At 51.8% G+C, this 22,121-nt stretch overlaps 1 protein-coding gene across 1 annotated transcript; it reads right to left on the bottom strand.

Annotated features, from left to right (window-relative positions):
* Nucleotides 1-322: 322 nt before the first annotated feature.
* Nucleotides 323-16,205, bottom strand: LOC129072492 (L-gulonolactone oxidase-like). The gene is given in 12 exon segments (XM_054575968.1): nucleotides 323-519; nucleotides 1,246-1,331; nucleotides 3,135-3,226; nucleotides 3,229-3,325; nucleotides 4,205-4,353; nucleotides 7,313-7,397; nucleotides 7,399-7,443; nucleotides 7,445-7,567; nucleotides 9,710-9,813; nucleotides 13,149-13,253; nucleotides 14,688-14,813; nucleotides 16,200-16,205. Coding segments are annotated over 12 exon segments (1,215 nt in total).
* Between the last annotated feature and the right edge of the window lie 5,916 nt (nucleotides 16,206-22,121).

Raw genomic sequence — 22,121 nt, 5'->3', positions numbered from 1 at the left:
CTCTGTATCTTTTAAACACTTTACTCTCCATTTCCCTGTCCCCCAACTTCTGGCCAAACCTCCCTCTGCTTTCTGCCTCTGTGAATTTGACTACCATAGCTACTTCGTTGAAATGGAGTCATACGGTGGTTGTCTTTTTGTAACTGGCTTATTTCACTTAGTATAAGATCTTTAAGGTTCATCTACATTGTAGCAGGCATTAGAACTTCTTTTCTTTTTAAGGCCAAATAACATTGCATGGTACGGATATGCCATGTCTTCTTTATCCACTCACCCACCAGTTCATGAGGTCTGTCCCCATCAGGCCAGTGGGCCACCGAGCCTACAGCCCCCTCAGAGGGGGGCCTGGGGATGAGTGGGTGGGCTCCACTCCTCTCCGGTTTCTGCTCCAGTGACACGCCCTCTCCAGATATGCATTCAGAAACACACCAGAGGGGGCCAGCTTTTCTTGGATCACACAGAACTTTGGAAAGTAAGGGAACCTTTTCTCAAAATCCTTTCTGGTGCAGCTATGGGCTTGTGGAAGCAACCAGATACAACAGGCCTTGTTCCCTGGAGCTGGCATTTCCGCAGGGCTGCAGGCAGGGACCCTACCCCAGGGACATGCGCACACACACACGCACGCCCACACCCATCCATGCGTGCACATGAATGCATGTGCCCCTGCCCACAGGTGCACACACACACACATACCCTCCCCCCCACAGGCATGCATGCAGGTACACACATAACGTAGAGACCCAAACAAGGAGAAAGCTCTTGGAAAGTAAAGAAGGAAGGTGCTAAAATGTATTACTGAACTCTCTATTCCCATTCCCATCAGACAGTGTGACAGTGGAGGGGCCTCTGGCCCCAACTTTACTGCTAATGAGTAAGTCCCATCACTTCTGAGAGACCCCCAGTTTCTCCCCTATTAAATGGGTTCACTGACCCCAACCTTATCCTGATCATAGGGTTTCTGTAAGAATCAAATAAAGGGAAAGAAAAGGAATTTCTCTGAAAACTCTAAGGGAATTACAATCACTGGGTCGTTGGAACATGAATGCGGAGGGAAGCTGGACATGGATTCAGTGGTGCAGACCCTCCTGCTCAAGGCTTGCTCGGCGCCTTTTCCCAGCATACCAGCCTTGGGCAGGCAGAGGAACAGAGGAACAGAGAGGAGAGGCGCCCCCTGGTGAAACTCCTCCCTCACAGCCGCTCCCTGGCTGACACCCACGCTGAGGCTCTGACTGGCGAGTCCTCCCCTGGCCCCGTGAGGCCTGCCCCCCACCTTCTTCATGATGTTCTCAGAACCCAGACAGTAGCCCAGGCGCCACACGTCTCTTCCTTGCCTTAGGGCCTGGGGACAGGGCAGAAGGAAATGAGGCCCTTTCCCTGCTCAAACCAACCCACCATTACCTGGCACCTTCTGAGCCACAAATGGAACTTGGCAGGCTACATGGAGATTAGGACCTGGCTTTGCCCTCAGGACACCGACGGCAGTGACTGAGCAACTTGAGGGCTTTTGCTCATTGCTCAACCCTGAAGGTTTGGAAAAGGTTTGCATCCTCTCACATATTTTTTAATTGGTACCTGAAAGTTATCATGAGCTCTAATTATTTCAAAGAGTTGTGCATACAGTCTATATTATATAATTATATTATATATTTATAATTATAACTTTGGGATTTTTTCCTGGATTCTGGGACTACCCCCCAGAACAGGGCATTCTTGAAGTGTCTCCTGGGAAACCTATAAGCCTGGGGGTTTTATATACTTAAGAAATACACCATATAAGATTCAGGCTGGCTAAGAGGTATGTTTTTCTTTTGCAAAATATATTATATTATATTAATTGTATTATATGTATATATATCTCACTTTAGATATCATTTCGACAAAGCCTAGGAATTTCAGCATCACCTCATTCAATGTATGGAAAGCGTGGCCACAGCACCGAGCAGGTCAGTCCTCATTGCCGAACCCACCAGCCAAGTCAGACTTACTAACAGAAAAAGCATAAGTCAGAATTTTTAAAAATTCAGAAAAACATGTTAAGATGCATTCCCATGGCAACTTTCTCACTTCTGCAGTTGGAGTCACAAGCAGGGGAAGAGAAACAGGCAGGCAGGCAGATGAGGTCGGAGTCTCGCCATGCTCGTCCCTGCATGAAATAAGCAGTCGCCCCATGAGTGCGTCTTTCAGAACCTCCCTTTTCTGGATACTGGGACCTCTTCCAGGACAGTCCATTCTGGAATTGTGCCTTGGGCATCCTATAATTTTAGTTCTTTTATAGGCTGGAGAAACACACCATGTAAGATTCAGGCTGGGTACGAGGAGTTTCTTCTGCACAGAGAAGGGCTACTATCAGTGAGAGATGGGGATGAAGAGGCAGAAGGAAGACACAGCTTAGCAGGAAAGTTTGGAAAAGTTGAGCTTCTAACCTATGCATGTCTATAGCCTCCTGCAGGAGACAGCTGCGCAGCTAAGGCAAAGGCCATGCAGCTGGGCGTGTAGGGTGCCCCCATGGCGTCTGGTAGGCCCTCTTTCCTGCTGAACTCGAACCTAACTTCAGAATCCTTCTGAACACACATGCAGGGCTGTCAGAAGCACAGACTAGAGTAGGTACAGGAGATAGCATATATTTGTCATCCCATAATGTCAGCTTCACCAATGGTAGCTGTAACAACAGTACTTATTAATTAAAGTTAATTATTATACTAATATAATATAGGCCCGAAATGGTAGATATCACAAGAGTACAAAGAGAAAGAGTTAAAGGAAAGAAACTTTTTTAATTTTTAAATTATTCTTGTTGTTGTTGTTGTTATTATTATTATTTAGACAGAGAGGGGAAGGGAGGGAGAAAGAGACGGAGAGAAACATTGATCAGTTGCCTCCCCAGGGACCTGACCAGGGACTGAACCCAGAACCCAGGCATGTGTCCCAACCAGGAATTGAACTGGCAACCACTCGCTTTGCAGGACGACAGCCAAACAACTGTGCCACACGGGTCAGGGCAACAGACTATTTTCTGCTGCCAGGATCAGGGAAGTCTCGCTGGAGAAGGTGGCATTTAAAGTGGCCTTGGAAGATGGGGAAGGAGAGGGGCCCTTTCAAAGTTGAGGGGCTGGATTCTTACCCCCCAGCACCACTCTCAGCGAGCTGGTCGCCTGTACAAAATGATGTTTATGTAGCAGCTGTCCCTCCGGAAGCAGCGGCTCAGCAGGATGCCGTCACCCCAGGGGGGGGGGGGAAGTGCACCTCCACGGGGAAGCGGGCCGCCACCGTGGGGTGGGCCTCCAGCATGGCCGTCAGCTCCAGCAGTGCCTCCTCAGTCCTCTCTCTGCACTCAGCCCAGGGGGACAGAACAGGGACCTCAGTACACAGGACTGAGTCATCAGATGGGGCTCTGCATGGCCTCCCAGCTGAAGGGGACGCAGCCTCCATTGTCCATGCCGGCGACAGGGACTTCTGGCCCCTGAGGAGCCGCGTTCCTCACAGCTGCTCTGCAAGTCCTCCTCGCAGAAGCAAAGCCGGCAAACGCTCCCCGCAGGGATCTGCCTACTGCTCCTGGGTCAGCCCCAGGGCTGCCGAGTCAGGGGCTCCCTTTGGGTCTCCGGCCACAGCTATGCCATATCCCAGCCTCCTCTCCTTCAGACAGAGCAGAGTCGCTCTGATTCTCATACTTCTACCTTGTCTAATATTCCCACCTGGAGAGACTGGTGGCTCCAGCCTTGGACCACAGTGACAGAGGCATCCCCTATGCACTGGGCATCGCCTCTGCTTTTCCTGGAGAGAGATGAAGAGCAGAGGCAATCGGCTACAGACCTCGCCTAGGTCCTCGCTGGGGGCCCCTCCCAGTGCAGAGTACCGACCCCCGGCATGCTGACCGTGGGCCAGAACACAGGGGACAGTCTTTCAGAAGAACAAGAAGCTGAGCAGGAAGTCACATGCTCCAGGCCCAAGCCTGCTGTCCCCTGGCCTCATGGCTGGAGAGGGGACGATGGAGAGAGTGGGGTGGGGGATTCTGTGACTGGTTTTCCCTGAGAGACAGAATGGCCTGGAACATCGGTGTTGGAAGGAGACCCAGAGCTTCTAGTTTGCCACCCCCCCCGCCCCCTCCAATACTGGGCAGGCCTGGGGGCCTGGTTGGCTGTCCCTGTGCTAGGACTGCAGTAGGAACTGAAGGGAACTTTCTGGCACTGGCCCCCTCAGCGCCTACCTGGGGATGGCCCGGTTCTGGACGTGTTGCTTGAAACGACACTCGTAGGAGAAGATCTGGTGGCTGAGGTTGCTGCTCTCTTTCTTCCCGGTAAATAGGAGCCAGAAGAAGCAGCGATTGATCCAGCCCATGAGGCCGGCAGGAAGGTGCTGGAGAGGCGAGGCAGAGGGGCGCATAGTAGCCATATTATCCAGCATCCAGTGAGCGCCAGCTGCATGCCAGGCCCTGGGCTGAGTTCTTCACCCACCAGGGCCTCATTCCTGCACACTCTGTCACCTACGCTCATCTCTAGCTGGGAAATCCTCGGGGACTGTGCACAGTGCTCGGAAGTATCCTTTCCAGAACTGCACAGGAGCCCGGCTATGGAGAGTCTGTGTTTGTTCCACCGTTCCCCTATTAAGGACTAGGTTGTTTTCAGGGGCCTGTTTTTGTTTTGTTTTGTGTTTTTGGCATTCTTAATTCTGGCTAAAACCACAGAACGTAAAATTTACCATCTTAACCATTTTTAGGCGTATGGTTTGGTGGTGTTAACTATACTCACACTGCTGTGCGGTCGATCTGCAGAATCTCGCAAAACTGAAACCCTGTCCCCATTAAACAACAACTCCCCTTTCCACCTCTCTCCAGCCCCTGGCAACCACCATCCTGCTTTCTGTCTCTAGGAGTGCGACTACTCCAGGTGCCTCCCAGAAGTGGAATCCTACCGTATTTGTCCTTTTGTGCCTGGCTTCTGTCACTTGGCATAATGTCTTCAAGGCATTATGCAAAATATCCACGTTGTAGCAGGTGTCAGAATTCCTTTCCTTTTTAAAGGCTGGGTGCTGTTCCGTAGCCCAAATGTGCCGCATTTCGTTTATCCACTCACCCGTGAGATACTTGGGTTGCTTCCACCTTTGGGTTATTGTGACTAATGCTGCTGTAAACATGAGGGTGCAAATATCTCTTTGAGACTGTGCTTTCAATTGCTTTAAATATACACTCAGAAGGGGGATTTTGCTGGATCGTATGGAAGTTCTATTTTTAACGGAAGAAGCTCCGTCCTGTTTTCCGAGTGGCTGCACCACTGCGCATTCCCCCCACCAGTGCATAAGGGCCCCGTTTCTCCTCACCCTCACCAGCCCTTGTTACTCTTTCTCGGTGTTTTGCTACCACTTGCCACAGCAAATGCCTTCGTGCTTCTGTCCTGACCAGATTGTGGGGGCAAAGGGCAAGTAGAGGTTTCATGTCAGCAGGTAGCTGCCAGGTGAATTTCAACAAGGATGGTAGTCATCCACCCTCCTTCTTCCTTGGCCATCCTGGGAACTTTTTATTATTTTAAGTGGCCAACAGGGGCCAGTGTCCGAGGATGGGGCCTCAACTTACAGACTCATGTCTCTGAAAACGATGCTAGAACCACCTAAGGAATCACTCTTAGTGATTCCTTAGGAAGGGAGGGCTCTGTGATTTGGGGCCAGGAAGAAGCTGTCATGTGGTTTTTTGTTCCTACTCACCAAGTCGTATTTTTCAAAATCTCTATTCTCACACGAAAGTTATTTTTTTCCTTTTTATCAAAGAACTAAATGTTCACTGCAGATATGTTAGAGAGCCAGAAAGACACATCAGCCCTCTTCATGCTGTGCAATGTCAGACCTAAGGCCTTCAGGACCTGGCCGGGGGGGCGGGGAGGGACTGCCGCTGAGACCTGTGCACTGCGTGCCCTGGGTGTGGGCACTGCCCAATGTTCATGTCTGCTTTTGACAGGCAGGGTCCCTGTGGCGCAGATTCCAGCAGGCCTGCCTGACACCCCGAAGTCCGCGTTTTTCACTACATTACATGCACTCAACACACAGGGACATGGGATGAAGTCCTTCACCCAGAGGAGTGAAACAATCAAGATTGTGTCCTTGAACGTGTGTCTTAATCTGCACATTAAGAGCCGAGAGTCCCGTGCTGCAGGCTGTGCATGGAAGCGCCAAAAGGCAGCCTCCAAGAGGGCCGACCTCAGTGGGACAACCAGGGGCTCTTGGAGCAAGGTCAAGGGTGAGCCCGGCGTGCCAGGGGCCAAAGCAGGCCCAAGTCCAGAGGCTCGCTGCAGGACACCTGGGCAGAGGGCCGTCTCGTCATCCTGCTCATGAACTTGGTTCCTGCCAGCTGCAGCTCCTGCCTCTTCTGGAGTCACTAAAGACGTCTAGTCACAAGGCTCAGTCTGGCTCTAGGGTTGCCTTATTCTGGTTCAAGTGCAAATGGGCTGAGTGCTTTGAGATCTATAGGCCTGGAACCCCATTGCTAAGCTAGGCTTCCTTCTGTGGACTGACTCCCCTCCCCCTCCCTGCAAGCGGCCTTTCCCTCGTCCCATTCCCGACATCTTATCGTCTGCCATAAACTCACCCCAATTGCTCAGAGCACCTCGTGTGGGGTTACAGAGAAGGCCAGTGGGTCCTGGGCCTCGCATTCTTCCATGTAGGTGGGCCACAAAGGGCTGTCGCATGCCTTTTTGAAAGTGCGGGGAAGCGAGGTCTAGCGAACACCCACACTTCACGAAGACTTGACACTGAATCTCCCCAATAACCCCACTGTTAGCATGAGATGCTACGCAGTTCAGAGAGGCTTGAGTGATTTAGCCAGCGTCACACAGCAGGCGAATGAAGGGCAAGGATCAGAGACCAGGTCCACTTGAATCCATAGTTCATGCTCTTTCTATGGTCCCAAGCTGCCCGGGTTTCCAGGAGCTCAGCTTTGGATATGGGCTGCAGGGGCGGGGTGGGGAGGAAGACATGGTGTCTCTAAAAGCAGCCGTTCTCCGGTGTCCTAGAAGTCAGCCTGGCCGAGGTGGGGCTTCCACTGGCCCAGGGCACTGGCTGTGCTAATCATAGGAACTGACCTGGGCCCCGGTTCTGGCTCATGCTTCGGGGACCTGTTCCTCACAGAGAGCCTGCCTCTCTATCCTGGTCAGCTACGGCCACCACCGTTACCCCAGTAGTTGACCTCCTAAAGGATAGAGACCAAGCTTTTGGCCTGGCATTTCTTAACACAAATATCCATGGATTTCCTCTAGATACCAGACACGGGGAATTGAGTGTGATAGAACAAACTGGGTTCCTACCCTCCCAGGGGTATCCTGACTCTTACTGCGAAGCACACGGAACAATCCGTTAGCTTGCTTGTCCACATGCTCCATTTATTTTCTGAGGCTGAGTGGTGGCAAGCAAGGGACCAGCGCTTCCCTCAGGGTGGAGGGGAAGAAGGTCTCCTGCCGTGGCCTGGGGCGCACGCTGCAGGGTGATGGCGACTCCCAGGCAGCCCAGGTGCCGCTGCATGGCCTGGAGCGTCTCTGCATGGCTGGACTCAGAGCATTGCAGAATGGCCACGTCGGCCGGCGGCAGACAGCGTCGCCGCCGGCAAGTGGGGGACGGGCCACACTTCAGTATCCCGGTGGGCATTTCCCGTATGCTTTGGGTGACGCCTTCACTTTTCTGTTTGTCCTTGGAAGCGAGGCCAGGTGTCACCTGCTCCCGTAAGATCACAGTCATCCGGCCAAAGGAGACTTTGTCAGCTGGGTCTAGAGTCACAGCCGATGGGAGTCTCAGTCTTGGGGGAGGGAGAAAGGAGAAATGGGGAAAGGGAGGCTATGTCTGAGTGGCATCAGCTCTCAGCAGGGAGTGGGACCATCTGTCACACAAGGTTCCATGGGACCCCCATGGCTTGTCCATCCTTGGCTGCCTTGGTCATTCTGTGGGCATCACAGCTGGGAAGCAGCAAGTATCTCTTACCTGGAGGAGGCCTGAAGTGAGACTGGGCTCCACAGAGGGCAAGGTCGTGGGTGGGGCACCAGCTCTGCCACCCCAACACGCAGCCCCGGCACCAGGGTGCCCTGCAGCCTCTTCTGCCTGTTGCTCTTCCTGGGCACCGTCTCTGTGGAGCAGAGTCCCTCCTCTCACGGGGGACCTGCTCTCCTCAGGAACCAGATTCTCCTACTTAGCCGCACCTCACCAGAGACCTCTGGGCTTCTACCAAGAATAGGATACCCATTGGAAACAGATGATTAGCTCTAGAATCTTCCCCCTTTGCCCTCACCCCCAGAGGAACCCTCTCTCATTGCCTGTTTAAACACTTCTCCACACTCTGCCACCTGCTAATGTGGATGCAAATTGCTTTTGACAAGTGTAGTTGGTGGTGGGGGCTCAGGGCCAGAGAACAGATAAAGCTGAATTAATTCGGACTCACGGTGACCGTGACCAGAGAGCGGACGCTGGCAGAAATGGGACACGATGGGAGTGGGGGTGTCAGGATGGTTTTTAGAAAAACCAGATTTTGTGTAAGACCCGGAGCAGCGAGCGAGAGCTGGCCAGCGGAAATCTTCAGCAGGATCCAGCAATGAATAAAGTCTGGGCCCTGATCTGCCAGCTCTGCGACCTTGGGCGTGTTACTTAACCTCTGTTTCCTCACCTGTGAAATGAGGGCAACTCTCTCGTGTGTGAAGCATCCAACTAAGTGCCTGGTGTGCAGTGGGTATTAAAGATATCAGCCTCCACCCCTTACTCCCTGCCACTTGGCACCATGTATAAAATACAACGGCGGGGCGGGGTTGGGGGGTCTCCCACCTCTGTCCAAAGGCTAGTCCTGCTCAGCTGGGCTCCCTAAGAGAAGGGGCCGGTAGGTCTCAAGTACATTTTGATTTGTGGCCACTCAGATTTCCTGTCATACTCTGCTGATCCCTTTGAGAAACTGAGGCAATCAGTGTGATATCAGCCCTAGATAGTTGACTAGGTGGGGGGAGGGCAGGCGGTTCTATTGTGTAGTCCATCGCTCACGGTTACCACTGGACCCTCTTGGGCAGTGAAGCCAGCTCTGGGGAGGTAATGGCATGCTCGTCTGGGGCTCTGAGTGCCTGGGGATCAGGTCCCACAAAATCTATCATGCTTCGGCTGCAACAGCTCTTACCTGTGGGGGTGGGGAGACTGATTAACACAGGCCTTTGGTCTTCCCCCGGCCACCTACACGCACTCACCCAGTGTGTGTTGGAGGCAGATTTTGAACCCAGGTCTAAGTCAAGAACCTATGCTTGTAACCAGTTCCCCAAAATAGACTCCTGAGAAGTTTAAAACATACTTTTCTATGGTCAGGTGCGGATCCCAGGCACCTATGTGCTGGGCTCCACCCCAAGTATCCCCGGCTTCCGCCCTGGCCTTCCTCTGACTTGCTGCCCTGGAAAGGGCCCTTGCACTGCCTGCCTCCAGCTTTCAATGGGGAGAGAACCACTTGCCCTTTTTGCCCTTTTTGTCCTTTTCCACAGGGTGTCCAGGAGGCTTCTGCGGGGCAGGGGTGCATCACCATGCACGAGGACTCCTTCGTCACTTGTGTCTGTCAGGAGCAGATGAGGTCTGAAGAAGGAGATGCTGTTCCTGGAAGGCATCTGCCAAGTCTCCATCAGAGGGAGAGACCAGGGGAGGCTCTGAGCCCCACACACAGCTGAGCAGACGCGCCCGAGGTCCTGTGATTTCCCAGGCGTCAGCCGAGTGAGGAGAAGCAAGTGGACTCACCTGAGTCGCCAGGATGCTGTGCTTGATCCCCGTGTTGTGCGTTCCAGGCCCAATGGCACCAGCTGCAGTCACGCCTGACATGGGCCCAGGCTGGGCCCAGCAAGAGAGGGGAGAGAAACCCAAGGGACCCGTGAGGCTTCTCAGGGACAACGAACCCCCGTGTTGTGGTGTGAGGCCCCTCGGAGCAGAACAGTAAATATATTTCTGCCTGGGTTCTCGTCCCCAGCTTACCATGACTTAGCTTATCTCCTGCCCTGCCCTTCTCCTCTCCAAGCCTCAGTTTCTCCACACCTCAGTTTCTCCACCTCAGTGGCCTGTCTGATGAGCTGGTAGGGGCACAGCTCAGCTCTAAAGGGAGGCCTGCGTGGCTCTGGGGTTTCCACAGCCTAGAACTTTCTTTTTCTCTGTCCTCCATCTGCCAACAGTATCTTCTCCACCAAACCAAGGCCCCAATGCTCCCGCTAAGACTTCTCTAGCTCCAGCCTTTCAAGGCCTGGGAAGTCCTGGGGGGACCTAGTTCAAATTGCACACAGACAGGTCCCAGGCAGGTTGAGGAGGCAGAGCCTCCCTGAGCCTTGAGGAAGGAGGAGGAGGCCAAGTCACCCCCCACTCCTGCTCAGAAACCTTCAGGGCTCCTTGGCCCTCCAGAATAGAGCCCGCCTTCCACAGCCCAGTGGTCCAGGCCTGGAATAAATAGAAGACTCTATGTGCACAAGAGGACCAGATTTCTAAAGCAGAGCAGAACCCAGTACCCCTCCAGAGGTGTGCGTTCTGGGGCCAGGAATTAGAAAGATGTGCCCAGATTTTGGGGTCCAGGAAAAAGAGCAGGTCAGGAGTATAAAAGGCTTGCTCCCCAGGCGCTCTCGCTGAGACACCCCAGTGCTAGCCGAAAGGGGAAGGAAGCCCATATTTATGGAGGGTTCATTGGGTACCAAGGTGATGGGAGCCTTGCCTGGTACACAGGAGTTTCAACTCAAGAAATGGGCTTGGCATGGAGGGGCAGGGGCTTGACTGGATGCTGACCCGCAGCACAGACGGGGCCCCAGGGCAGGCAGGTCCCCAACGACACAGCTGGAGGACCCCAGAGGCTCTGCTCTGCTTGCCATGCAGGCAGACCATGATTAGCTATCTAGCATCATACTTTCCCACTGAGGCGGCGAGGTTTTCCCGGGAGCTGTCCTCCTGACCCCACAGGAGGGGGATGAAAGGAACCCGAGCCCTTTGCAGCCCTCCCTGCCCCTCCCCCCACCCCGTGTCTATCCTTGTCTCTGTCCCTATTCACTGGACTACTTGGTGATCTTGGCCCTTCTGAAAAGACTGGAATGTTAAAAGAGGCTCGTAGACATTCTGCCCTAGGGAAATGTGGGAAGGCATGAGCACAAAGATGTTCAGCACAGAATTAGGTACAACAGTGAAAAATCGAGAACAACTTAAATGCCACAAAGCGGGGGATGGTTGATCCAACTGCAATCCACCTACTCTTCTCTGTGAATTTATTAAGATGGAAGAACAATATAGAAGCATGCTGGCGACAACACTCAAAGAAATAAACTGGATCAAATGAGGCTGCCAGGAAGAAGGGCCTAAGAAGGGAGGAGCAGGCTTTGGTTCACAAGAAAGTGGAGGTGAGAGGTGAAGGGGAAACGCTGCATCCAGAGGCCATGGAGTAAGGCACTGACAGAGCCAGGAAAATGAACGAAAACCAGCCTTTACACTGTACTTGCTATGTGGGGCATCTCTAAGTCATCCGGTCCTCTGAGCGCCCCTATTTCATAGACCCATTTTCTAGATGAGAACTCTGAGGCCCAGGAGAGCCAAGGAACTTGGCAAAAGCTGGTGTGAGATGCAGGTGGGGCCGTACCCAGGCTGTCTGCCTCCGGAGCTGGGGTCCTCCCCAGGCTGCCCGCCGGCTTCTCCACAGCGGCGCCCTCCCCGGCTTTCCCGCTGGGTCCCTTTGGTAAAAGCCCCGTTGCCCCAGACCCTCTCTTCACCCATCAACGGGGGTTAGATCCCTCCTCACAGGGGTGGTGTGACAATGAAAGGAGAAAGTGCGTCAAGCACTCAGCATGCGGCCCAACACAGCTGTTCTTCCCGCGGCCGCCCAGCCGCTCCTTGCGTCCCCACAGCGCCTCGGCGCCCTAGACCCGGGCAGCCCCTGGACACACAGGACAGGGCAGCCTGACTCCCTCTGAGTGGCAGATGAGCCCCACACAGGCAGTCACTTGAGGGGGACTGGGTCCCCAGGGAGGATACAGACGTCACATACAGAGCACAGAGACACTTCTGGGCGCAGAAGCTAGTACTCAGAACTAACAGAACATGTCTCCTCCTGTTGCCTTTGGTCACAGACTTTGAACCACTGTCTGCGTAGAGGCCCCTGCACGCCCCACACCCCTCCCTCTCCTGGGCTCCTTTGCTGCCCTGGCTCCCGCCTAGTCATCTTGTAGCGCTCACCCCGGGGGCCCCCCTGCAAGGAGCCCACCCCGATTCCCATCCCCTCACCGGTGCCCCCATCTGCCAAGGCTGAACCTGGAGGCCCCCGGAGCCGCACAGTGCCCTGAACCCTGCTCTGACATCGAACCTACTTTTTTGCATTATACTTGTCACTTCGGTTGTCCTTCTGCCCCCGTGGTGAGAGATCCTTGCGCATAGGGCCTGGGCTTTTTATTCATCTTTGCCTCTTCTGGGCCTGAACAAGGCCTGCCTGGGGTAGATACCCCATAAATGTTTGGGTGGCCATGTCCCCTGGAGAGGCAGGAACAGAATGGCTTCCAGAGTGACAGGCATAACAGTGCCCCAGGGCCCACCACAAGAAAGCTGGAGCGAATGGACCACCCGTGCTTGAAGACCAACCACAGGCTTACAGGGAGGCAATTTCCAGCTGCAAAAAGGTTGCTACTCCCATGTCCAAAACACCTTTGTACCCTGTATCTAACGGTTGAAATCCCACAGTTAGATGTTCACTCCTTTGGCTGTGTTTTACTGTTTCCCTGGAAATCCTCTGATGTTAAACCTGAGCAATCACTGACACCATGTTTGGACAGAGAGAGGAGTGAAACCACAGGCAGATACAGCAGGAAGACCTGTGACTCAACCAGCACGCTCTTCTGCCCCTCTCGGTGCTTATTTTCACATCCTTTTGGCGGGGGACCATACGGTTATCTGTGGCAAACTTTAAGAAAGACTAAATCCATGCTTTTCCCACTCCTGTACAAGGCTGTTATCAATCCTTAGCTCATCTCTGGCCTGCCTCTATCTGTGCTCACAAAAAAGTCCCTGAACCCATGGGCATGGGAGACAGGTACCTACAGGGGAAAAACAGGGGTCCCCAGGGTGCACTCTGGGAAGGGCTCTTCTCTGGCTCCCGCCAGATTCTGAGTGTCTGGCCAAGGCCAGGGCCGGGGTGCCCGGCAGCTCTGGCTCACCCAGGAGGAGGAGGGCGAGGCCAGGTGGCGCTTATCCAGCTGTGGGTGCAGGTCAGCCAGGAGGACACCAGCCTCCACAGTCACCTGCTTCTTCCCCATGTCCACCTGCAAGACACCAGCATAGGCTTCGATGAGAGGGGCCGTCGCCCAGCCCATGTCTTGTGGCCAAGTTCCCTGTCCTTTTGAGCATATCTGTCCCTGTCTGCGGTCAGCTCAAGCCACCTCCCACTGCAAGCAGCCAAAGAATCCAAGGGCAGAGCTGAGGCTTTGGGAATATTCTTTGTAACCCTCTCTTTCCACAGGGGAAAGCGATAAGGAGCAGGGAAGAGAAGGGATATGTCCCTGGTCACTGGCAGAGCTGGGACTAGCATTCAGGGCTCCTAACTGCCATCACTGCATTTCCCCAGCCCACCTGGACTAGGAAGGTGGGGCTCCTTGTAGAGTTGCTGGAGTCAACCACTAAGGAGGGCCCACTCCTGTGGGGGCTGGGCTTTGCTAGATGGAGTTTAAATTCTCCCTACCTCTCACCTTGGGGGGACTTAGACAATGGCGAGAGCTGGACTGGTAGGGCGAAGAGAAGTAATGTCTATTAAGCTCTTACCCAGGGCAAGGAGGGTGCTATTTCCCGAGATTGTCATGGCAGCCCTGGGTGGGAGGAAGAGTCTCTCTTCATGTCACAGGGAGGAGACTGAATTTCAGGGACTTTAAGCCGCTTGCTCAAGGTCATGCAAACATTGGCAAGGAACTGAAATGAGAATCCACATCTGTGTGACTCTGAAGAACAAGCTTGTTCCATCGACCCTGAGGACAGAGCTTGGCAAAATCAATTGCTGGATCCCATCCTCACTAATTAGCAATCAGAGTTAATTGCAGCCATGACTGATATCTTGACCAGAATGTTTTGTACAAGGTGGAAACTGTCAGCCTGAGCAAATAAGGCAATAGTGGAGAGGAACTCAGAACCTCTGTAGAAGGGCTAGGTGGATGAGAGAGAAGGTATCTGGCAAAAATTACTGTTCAGGGGAGCTGAGCCCCATAGATGAGAATAGGAGTCCTGCTAACATGCTAACGTGCGGCACTCCCGGCCGGCTCCCGGACTCCCTGGCAGGCCCCTGGGGCCCCAAAGGCTGGCTGAATTGCAAGGACACTATCCCAGCAAGTAATTCACCTTCTCTGATTTGTTTCCCCATTTGTAAAACCAGTTAAGTGCAACTCCTGGATTTGTCGTTGTGAGTCCGCCTTTGGGGGCCTGACTTGCCCTTCTTGTTCTAGAGAGGCGGCTCTGGCAGGACAGGGGGTGGACATCCTCTCGATGGCCACAAGGGGGCGCACAGACCTGACAAGAGGCCTGAGCAAGCCCAGAGAGAGCTTTGAGGAGGGGAGATCACCGGCCAGTCAGGAAATGGGGTGTCAATTGGGGACTCAAGGGCAGGGAGGGGATCAGGTCTGAAAGGAAAGGCTAAGGAGTTTAGGTCCAGGGTTTGGGAAGGAGGCTGAGGCTGGTGGCCCGCAGAGGCAGGCAGGAGGGACTGCAAGTGCCTGGAGGATCCGGCTCATCTTGCCTCCGGAGATTATGAAGCCATCCCTGCAGGCGATGTCCAAGGGCGCGTGGCCACCTCCCACCACCTTCACCGGCTTGCTCCGCTGCCTGGCCAGGGCCAGCACCTGCCAAGGCAATGCCTGAGTCAGCCCCGGCTCAGGCCTTTCTCCAAGGCACAGGGCTTGCAGGGGCTGGCACCCAGGTCAGGCCTCCACGGCGCCCGCCTGGCTAGAGGCTGCTGTGCAGGCCTCTCCAGGAAAGAGACAAAGAAAAGGGCCAGGAGGTGAGCACAATGAAGGCACGCTAAAGTGGGGCTCCCGTGCACGCTTCCGGCTAGAGGCTTTTCTACACGCAAACCTGCCCACGTTCTCCAGCACAAAGCCTTTCTAGGACTCCCCAGTACCCCCGGAATAAGGCCCAGGCTCCTCACCTTGGCCCACACAGGCTTCAGCTGCTTCCCAAGCTGGAATGAAGGCTCCGGGGATGGGGGCAGTGGCTTTATTTGGCTTTGAACCTCCCACGTCTACTCCAGGCCCAGAGGAAGTCTCCCTAGCAGAGGCTTCCCTTCCCCAGGCTTCTGGGCAGGTGCTCTGGGGCTCCTCATCCATGCTCTGCTGGCTCACCCTCTGAACCTGTCAGTGTAAGAAATGTCCAAACAGTAGAGAATTTGTATGAGTTTATTTGAGCCAAACTGATGACATGTTCCGGCGAGCAAGATCTCAAACGCCCCCAAGAATAACAGTTTTGTAGTTTCTTTGGTGCATTTAAAATTAAGGAGGGAATTTCACCTGTAAAAAGGTGGGGGGAAACAAGGTGGGACCTGAATTACAGGATAATTACCTTGTGCTCTCTTGGGGGTGGTTATTTCGAAGGTGTGTTAATCTGGATGCACAGAAACAATGAACAGGGCTTGCTTATAGCAAAGATAAACCTTTTACTAAAGAAGTTATGTGCCTAGGGATGTGAGGGCGACCTGACTGCAACATCTGCCACCCCATTGATCGCCAGGGTCGATTCGGCTGATCTGGCTGCCTAGGCGGGTGTCCCCTTCCTCCCTCGCCGATCCATGTGTGTCCCTCCCAAAGCTTTCTTAGTTGGGAAGGACGACCTTGCCAACTAGAAGAGAGGACCAGTCTTCTTAGGTCAAGGGTATACAATAGCTGCATTCCCCTCCTAGAGCCTCCAAACAAGCTCTCAAGAAGTTATGTGCCTGGGGTGTGACTATCCATCGTCACCTTGCCCAAGTAGGAATTTATAATCAGAATATCCTGTGAGGTTACTTTATACAGAACTCCCCCCACTATTTTTTTTTTTTTTGTCCATAAACCTCAGTTTCCTCTTCAGCGAGGTGGGGCACTTATGCCTAATTCTCTGGGTTGATATAAAGGTTAGAAAAGATGTATGAGAAGCACAGGGACACAATTAGAGCTTGAAATGGCAGCAGGCTGTCGCGTATGCCCCCTCTTGCATGAGCTTACTGGGAAGGATCCTCGAGGCAGTTATTGCCTTGCCGCCATCCCTTAGCTCAGTGCCTTGCACAGAGCCAGCACCCGATCATGTTTGTGCAACAAATTAATATGTCATTAGGCATCTTGGCTTATCACATCTCTCCAAGTCAAGACCTGGTGTCTGGTGGGAAAGTGAGCAACGGCTCTGGAGTTTTGGAGGAAGAAAGACCAAGCTGGAGGAGTGGAGCTGGGGTCAGAAATGCACATGTGAAGTCCTGGGACAACGCGGGGTGGGGGGAGGTCAGAGTCACACCTGTGTCCCCAAACCAGGGTTTCTGCTGAGCTGCCAAGTATGTATGCATTCGCGTGAGCACAGAAATGCATCCTGCAATGCAAATCTACTGACAGCAAGGTGCGGTGGCGGCCACGTGCTCCCCACAGGGAAGCCCGGCTGGTGGACAGGATAGCTCAGAGCCAGCTCGGCCCCGGAGGGGGTGTCCCAGAGCCAGGGGAGGGGTCTGTGGAGCTCCAGACCACAGAACACAGCCAGCCTGGGGGGAAGAGAAGTGTGATGGGCTGAACTTAGCCCCTCCAAATTCCTCAGAATCTGGCTGTATTCAACAATAGGGCCTTTAAAGAGGTAATTAAGTTAAAATGAGGGCATTGGGATGGATCCTGATCCAATAGGACTGGTGTCAAAGTAAGAGATTAAGACACAGACACAGTGAGAAAGCCTTGTGAGGACACAGTGGGAAGACAGCCATTTATAAGCCAAGGAGGGAGGCCTCGGGAGAAATCAAGCCAACATCATGATCTTGGACTTCCAGCCTCCAGGACGGTGAGAAATCAAATCTCTGTTGCTGAAGCCCCCCAGTCTGGGTGCTTTGTCATGGCAGCCCCAGCTGAGTAACATACCATGTGGGCAGGCCCTGGGGCTGGGGTCTCCCAAGAGGCCTTCGTGAGAGAAGAGTAAGGGCGGTCCTCTCAGCCCTGCGCCTGTTTCCCTCGGACTGAGCCTAATGGAGGAGGCAGAGCCTGTGCACTCCAGGGCCGCCAGCTCCCACGCCCAAGGGAGGAGAGCTCGGGACCTCCCGCAGAACCTCAGACTTTCTGCCTGGGGGAGGCAGGGCTTGGCCGGGCAGGCCTCGGGGCCGAGGGATGGAGAAAGCCCCCGCCAGGCTGGCTGCTGTCCCTTCACTACACTCACTGTCCCAAAGCCCTGGAAGCACACTCAGGAGCCATGGGCAACAGAGGGGAGAGCACCCAGTCCAGGGGACAAGAGAGGCCCATGGCAGAGAGCGGAGGCAAGTGCTGAGGGACAGCCTGGTGTCTGTCATCCTAAATAACTTGCTTTCCACTCGCCCTCAAGCCCTGTCCCTACAACTTCAGGCAAAGTATGTCCTCCCATCCACAGACACCATTTTCAATGGCAGTCAGATCCAAGCTGTCTCCTTTTGGTGAATGCGCTCTGCCCTGGGACATTCTGGAAGCCGGTTCCTGGGTGAGGGCCGGCCTGGGAAGGGGCCCCCTTCTCTCCTCTGCTGAGATTTCTCAGTGCCTAGAGCCACGCACCAGGTTTTCTTTCTTTACCCTGAACTGTTGTCCTTGGATAGGATGCTTCCTCCCCCACCGCCAAGTCAGTCACATCAATTTTATAAATTGCCTTTATTGAAGAAAAGAAGTTACATAAAAAGGAATTTACAAATCAGCAAAAATGATGTGTATCAGTTCATTCAATCTGCGTTGCCACCATCCCGTGGCTGAGGTTGATTTATTTTTTCTTGTCTGAAGAACTCAGCTTGTTCAATAATTGCTGAGTCTTAACTTTTTTCACACAGTTGTTGGCAAGGGAAATTAATGTTACCATTTCGATGGACACTGAAGCTTATTTTTTGATCTCTTCCCTTCCTGTACTTGTGCATCAGTGAGAGTGAGCATTTTCATGCACAATTTGTATGTGGTAACGCAGCTCTTATTTCTTGAAAGACAGGGAACATTTGGGAGAGTGTTTAATGATTTCTGATCTGCAGATCTCACTTCCTCATCCCACTCAGCCAACTCACTCTCTTTCAAATATGACGTAGGGCATAAAGCTCATTCAGCCCACGACACGCAGTGAGACGGCGCTGCGGAGGTTCAGAATGAGTCACTCAAAGATATGCTTCAGTGGTAGGTGGATTGTTTTAAGCTAAAGGCAACAGAGACCCTGCAAGCTCAAGAGAAACTTCTGCCCCTGCCCTCTTAGCCACCTAGAAGAACTTGAATTAGGGGCCTTGCCCAGAACAAGAGATTATCAGCAACAGCGTTTTATGGCCTATCTCTATGGCAGAGCGAACCTCTAATTACTGAGCGCCTGTTCTTCTAATCATCCTTCAACCACCTTCCTCCTCTCTGACACCCTAAGGTGACCGAACGTTCGCTCAGGGTGTCTTATGTACCCATGTTCCCTTTCTGTCTTGGAACCTCTCGTGCATGTGGGATCTCTGACTCTCTCACGTATGCGGGGTTCCCTTACATGTTACAGGTATGTATTCAATCTGGTTCTTTTCCCTCGCTGATCTCCCTCATGTCTATTTGAGTATTAGACGAGCTGAAAGGGCCCAGAGAGGAGAGGAAACTTCTTCCTCCCTCCGAGCACTGACTAAAATACCCGCCGTCTCTCACAGCTCTTTCTCTATTTGAATCCAGGAAAGCTGAGGGAGGCAATGACCAAATGTCCATCCCTCAATCTAGCCAAATGGCAACAAAACCACTGTTTGGGGTTTTCTCTGGAATTTTATTTGAGTTGCATAAACTAAGAATTATTTCTGTCTCCTAAATTCTGACACAAACCAAGCAGTCACACAGGGTGCCTGGGCTGACACATTCTGCCCTCTGTCTTGGCACCAACATCATGGAAAACAGTGACAAACTGCATGCGAGGCAGAGGTTAGGTCCTCACCCAGGACCTTCTGAACGTGGAAGTGAGTTTTCCATTGGTTAAGAAGTGAGCATACAACATGCAGAATAGGAGGAAATGTTTTCAGATCATATATCTTGTGAGAGATTGATATCCACAATATATAAAGATGTCCTACAACTCAACAACTGAAAAACAAACAACCTGATTTTAAAATGGGCAAGGGATTTGCATAGGCATTTCCCCAAAGAAGATGTATAAATGGCCAATAATCACATGAAAAGATGCTCAAAATCACAAAGTATTAGGGAAATGAAAATCAAAACCGCAATGAGATGCCCGTTATACCCATTAGGGTGGTCATCATGAAAAAACAAAGCAAAATAACAAGTGTTGGTGATGATGTAGAGTATTGAAACCCTTTGCATTGCTGGTGGGGATGTAAATGGGCGCAGCTACTATGAAAAACAGTAGGTGCTTCCTCAAAAAATTAAAAATAGGATTACCGCATGATCTAGCAATTCCAATTTGGGTATATTCCCAGAAGAACTAAAGCCAGATTCTCAGACAGACATTTGCACACCCCTATTCACAGCAGCCAAAAGGTGGAAGCGTCCCAAGTGCCAACCCACGATGATCGATTAAAGATATGGCATATCCATACAACGGAAGATTGCTGAGTTTTAAAAAGAAATTCTGACACATGCTACAACATGAGGATCTTATACTAAGTGAAATAAGCCAGTTACAAAAAGACAACTACTATATGATTCCACTTACGTGAAGTAGCTCCAGTGGTCAAATTCATAGAGGCAGAGCGCAGAATGGGAATTGCCAAGGGTTGGCGGGAACGGCGAGGGGAATGGGAAGCCGCGGTGTGGGGAGATGAAAAAAGGCTTTGCAAGATGGATGGCGGCGGTGGTTCCGCAGCAGCGTGAATGTACTTAATGCCCGTGAGCTGTGCACTTAAAGAGAGTTAAAATGATAGGATTTCTGTGACGTATATTTTACCACAATAAAAACAGTGTGCACTTACAGGAGTAGAAAGGAATTGAAACATCATTGGCACTCTTTCAAAAGCAGGTAATAGCCTCAAAACCTTTGAATGTGAACATGACAACATGTATTTAGGTAAACTGACAAAGTGATTCCTCTCATACTATATAAACATGAAAGCTGTGAGCTACAGTATCATAAATCCTGCAGCTATGTTATCAAAATAACTATTGCGCTTGTGTTCCATGCAGCAGAAACCCACAGATGCGCGCTGACACTAGGTCGGTGACGCTAGTTTATCCCGTGAGTCCTAGCGAAGACTCCGAGGCGTCTGGAGTCCGGGCGCCACGGCCCTTTGAATGCCTTTCAGCTGTATGCCTAAGGCCTTAGCAAGACACCGGCCAAGACTTGGGACAGGGAAAAAGTCACACAATTGGCCATCCATTTCCCCCAAGGACATCAAAATCAAGAATTGAAACAAATTCATTTTTCCATTCATTTACTGATGCTTTCATTCTCAGATTTAGTCAGCAGGCATCTAATGAGCATCTCCAAAATGCCAGGCGGAGCTGGGTTAGGGTCAAAGGTGAGTAGTCACCTGGCCAGGTGGCCTTGGACCCCACAGTCTGAAAGGGGAGGCAGTTAACAATTGGGTGCAATGGTCCACACTTGGGGGAAATTTCTACAGTTGCTGAGGTAAGAAAATACTTAATCACATGTGGCAGCGTGGATTCTTTAAAAGAGCAAAATATGGTATTTCCCACCCAATTCTTGTTGCTAAAAGCTTGGAGCTTCTGACCTACGTATTTTAGCCATTGTTCGCTTTTAATTTGTGCTCCTGGTAATATTGGTGTGAACAGTGTGAAAACTGGCTTAGAGGCACTTCAAGGCCTGAAACTGTCATATCCCAAGAGAAAGGGAAGTAGCTTTTCGTGCAATCTATTCTAACAGACTCACTCTAGAAGATATTTCTCCTGGAAACCTTGGACACTGTGGGTTGACAGCCACTAAGTATGGGGACAAAACCTGCGGGTGACCTCGGCTGCTTCTGGGGAGCTCAGGGCTCCACCGGTGTGTGGATATAAGAGAGGACATGGGTCTGCCGTGCCTCTGTTCAAAAAAGCCATTTTCCTTAGCAGAGGTGGATATATTTGTCATATATGACTTTTGTAATCATGAAATAAGAGTAACATTTTATAATTCAATCAATTTGAACACACTCTCAGCAAGCTGTACTTAAAATGGCATCTAAAAATCGTCCCTGTGCCCTTTGCCACCACGATTACAGCAGCGACATGTGGCCTGAAGCAGCCCAAGCAGACCAGGAAACACAGCTCTGGACATTCTAGTGTTTTCTTAAGTAACCTGAAGACCTCTTCCAGTCTAGCATCTTTTATGACCCTCGACCTTGCCGGGGTCCAGCCTCGGCGAGTCTCAGGGTCCCCGAAGGAGAGATGGCGTCAGCGAAGAAACGGAGGGAGACAGTAGGGTGAGGTGCGGGAGGACAGCCAGACCTGGGAGTCTGGACTGACAGCCTTTAAGCTCAGAAACTTTATTTGTATAGGGATAAAACAAGGAACTGATACATGGCGTGATTACATCAAAGGTTACTACAAAAAATAGCACAGCATAGTACAGGGAAACTTAAAAACAATCATTTTTAGTAAAAGTTACTTTGATTGGAAAAATACCATCGTTTGCAGATATAACAGTACTAGGCAAAGATTATTCTGACCAGGAGGGCTATTCAGACATTCAAATAGAGCGAGAAGTACAGTATATTACCTCCTACTAAATGTCTATCAATTTAATTCTCAAAAATTAACAAAGGCTAAGACAAGTTCAATAGACAGAGCAGTTAGTCTATAAAAGTTACTTCTAAGCTTTTTGTGGCTACCTGCCTGGGGAGAGGATCGACGTCCCGTCTGTTCTGTTTAGGTGCAGCCCCTGTGTCATGTGCAGTCTTTGGAACGAACCAAGGTCACAGAAGGTTCAGCAGCCCTAGTGGCTACTCTGTGGAAGTTTAGCTCTAAGTCATACACAAAGAGGAGGATTTCTATGTATTTGTTCCCAAGTACTTAAGTCATAAT

Source organism: Pteronotus mesoamericanus, unplaced genomic scaffold (assembly GCF_021234165.1).
Source record: "Pteronotus mesoamericanus isolate MK-2021 breed Mesoamerican mustached bat unplaced genomic scaffold, CSHL_Meso_final contig_32, whole genome shotgun sequence".
In the NCBI taxonomy this organism is placed as follows: Eukaryota; Metazoa; Chordata; class Mammalia; order Chiroptera; family Mormoopidae; genus Pteronotus; species Pteronotus mesoamericanus.
The sequence above is the reverse complement of the archived record's forward strand: the minus strand, read 5'-3'. Positions and strand labels throughout refer to the sequence as shown.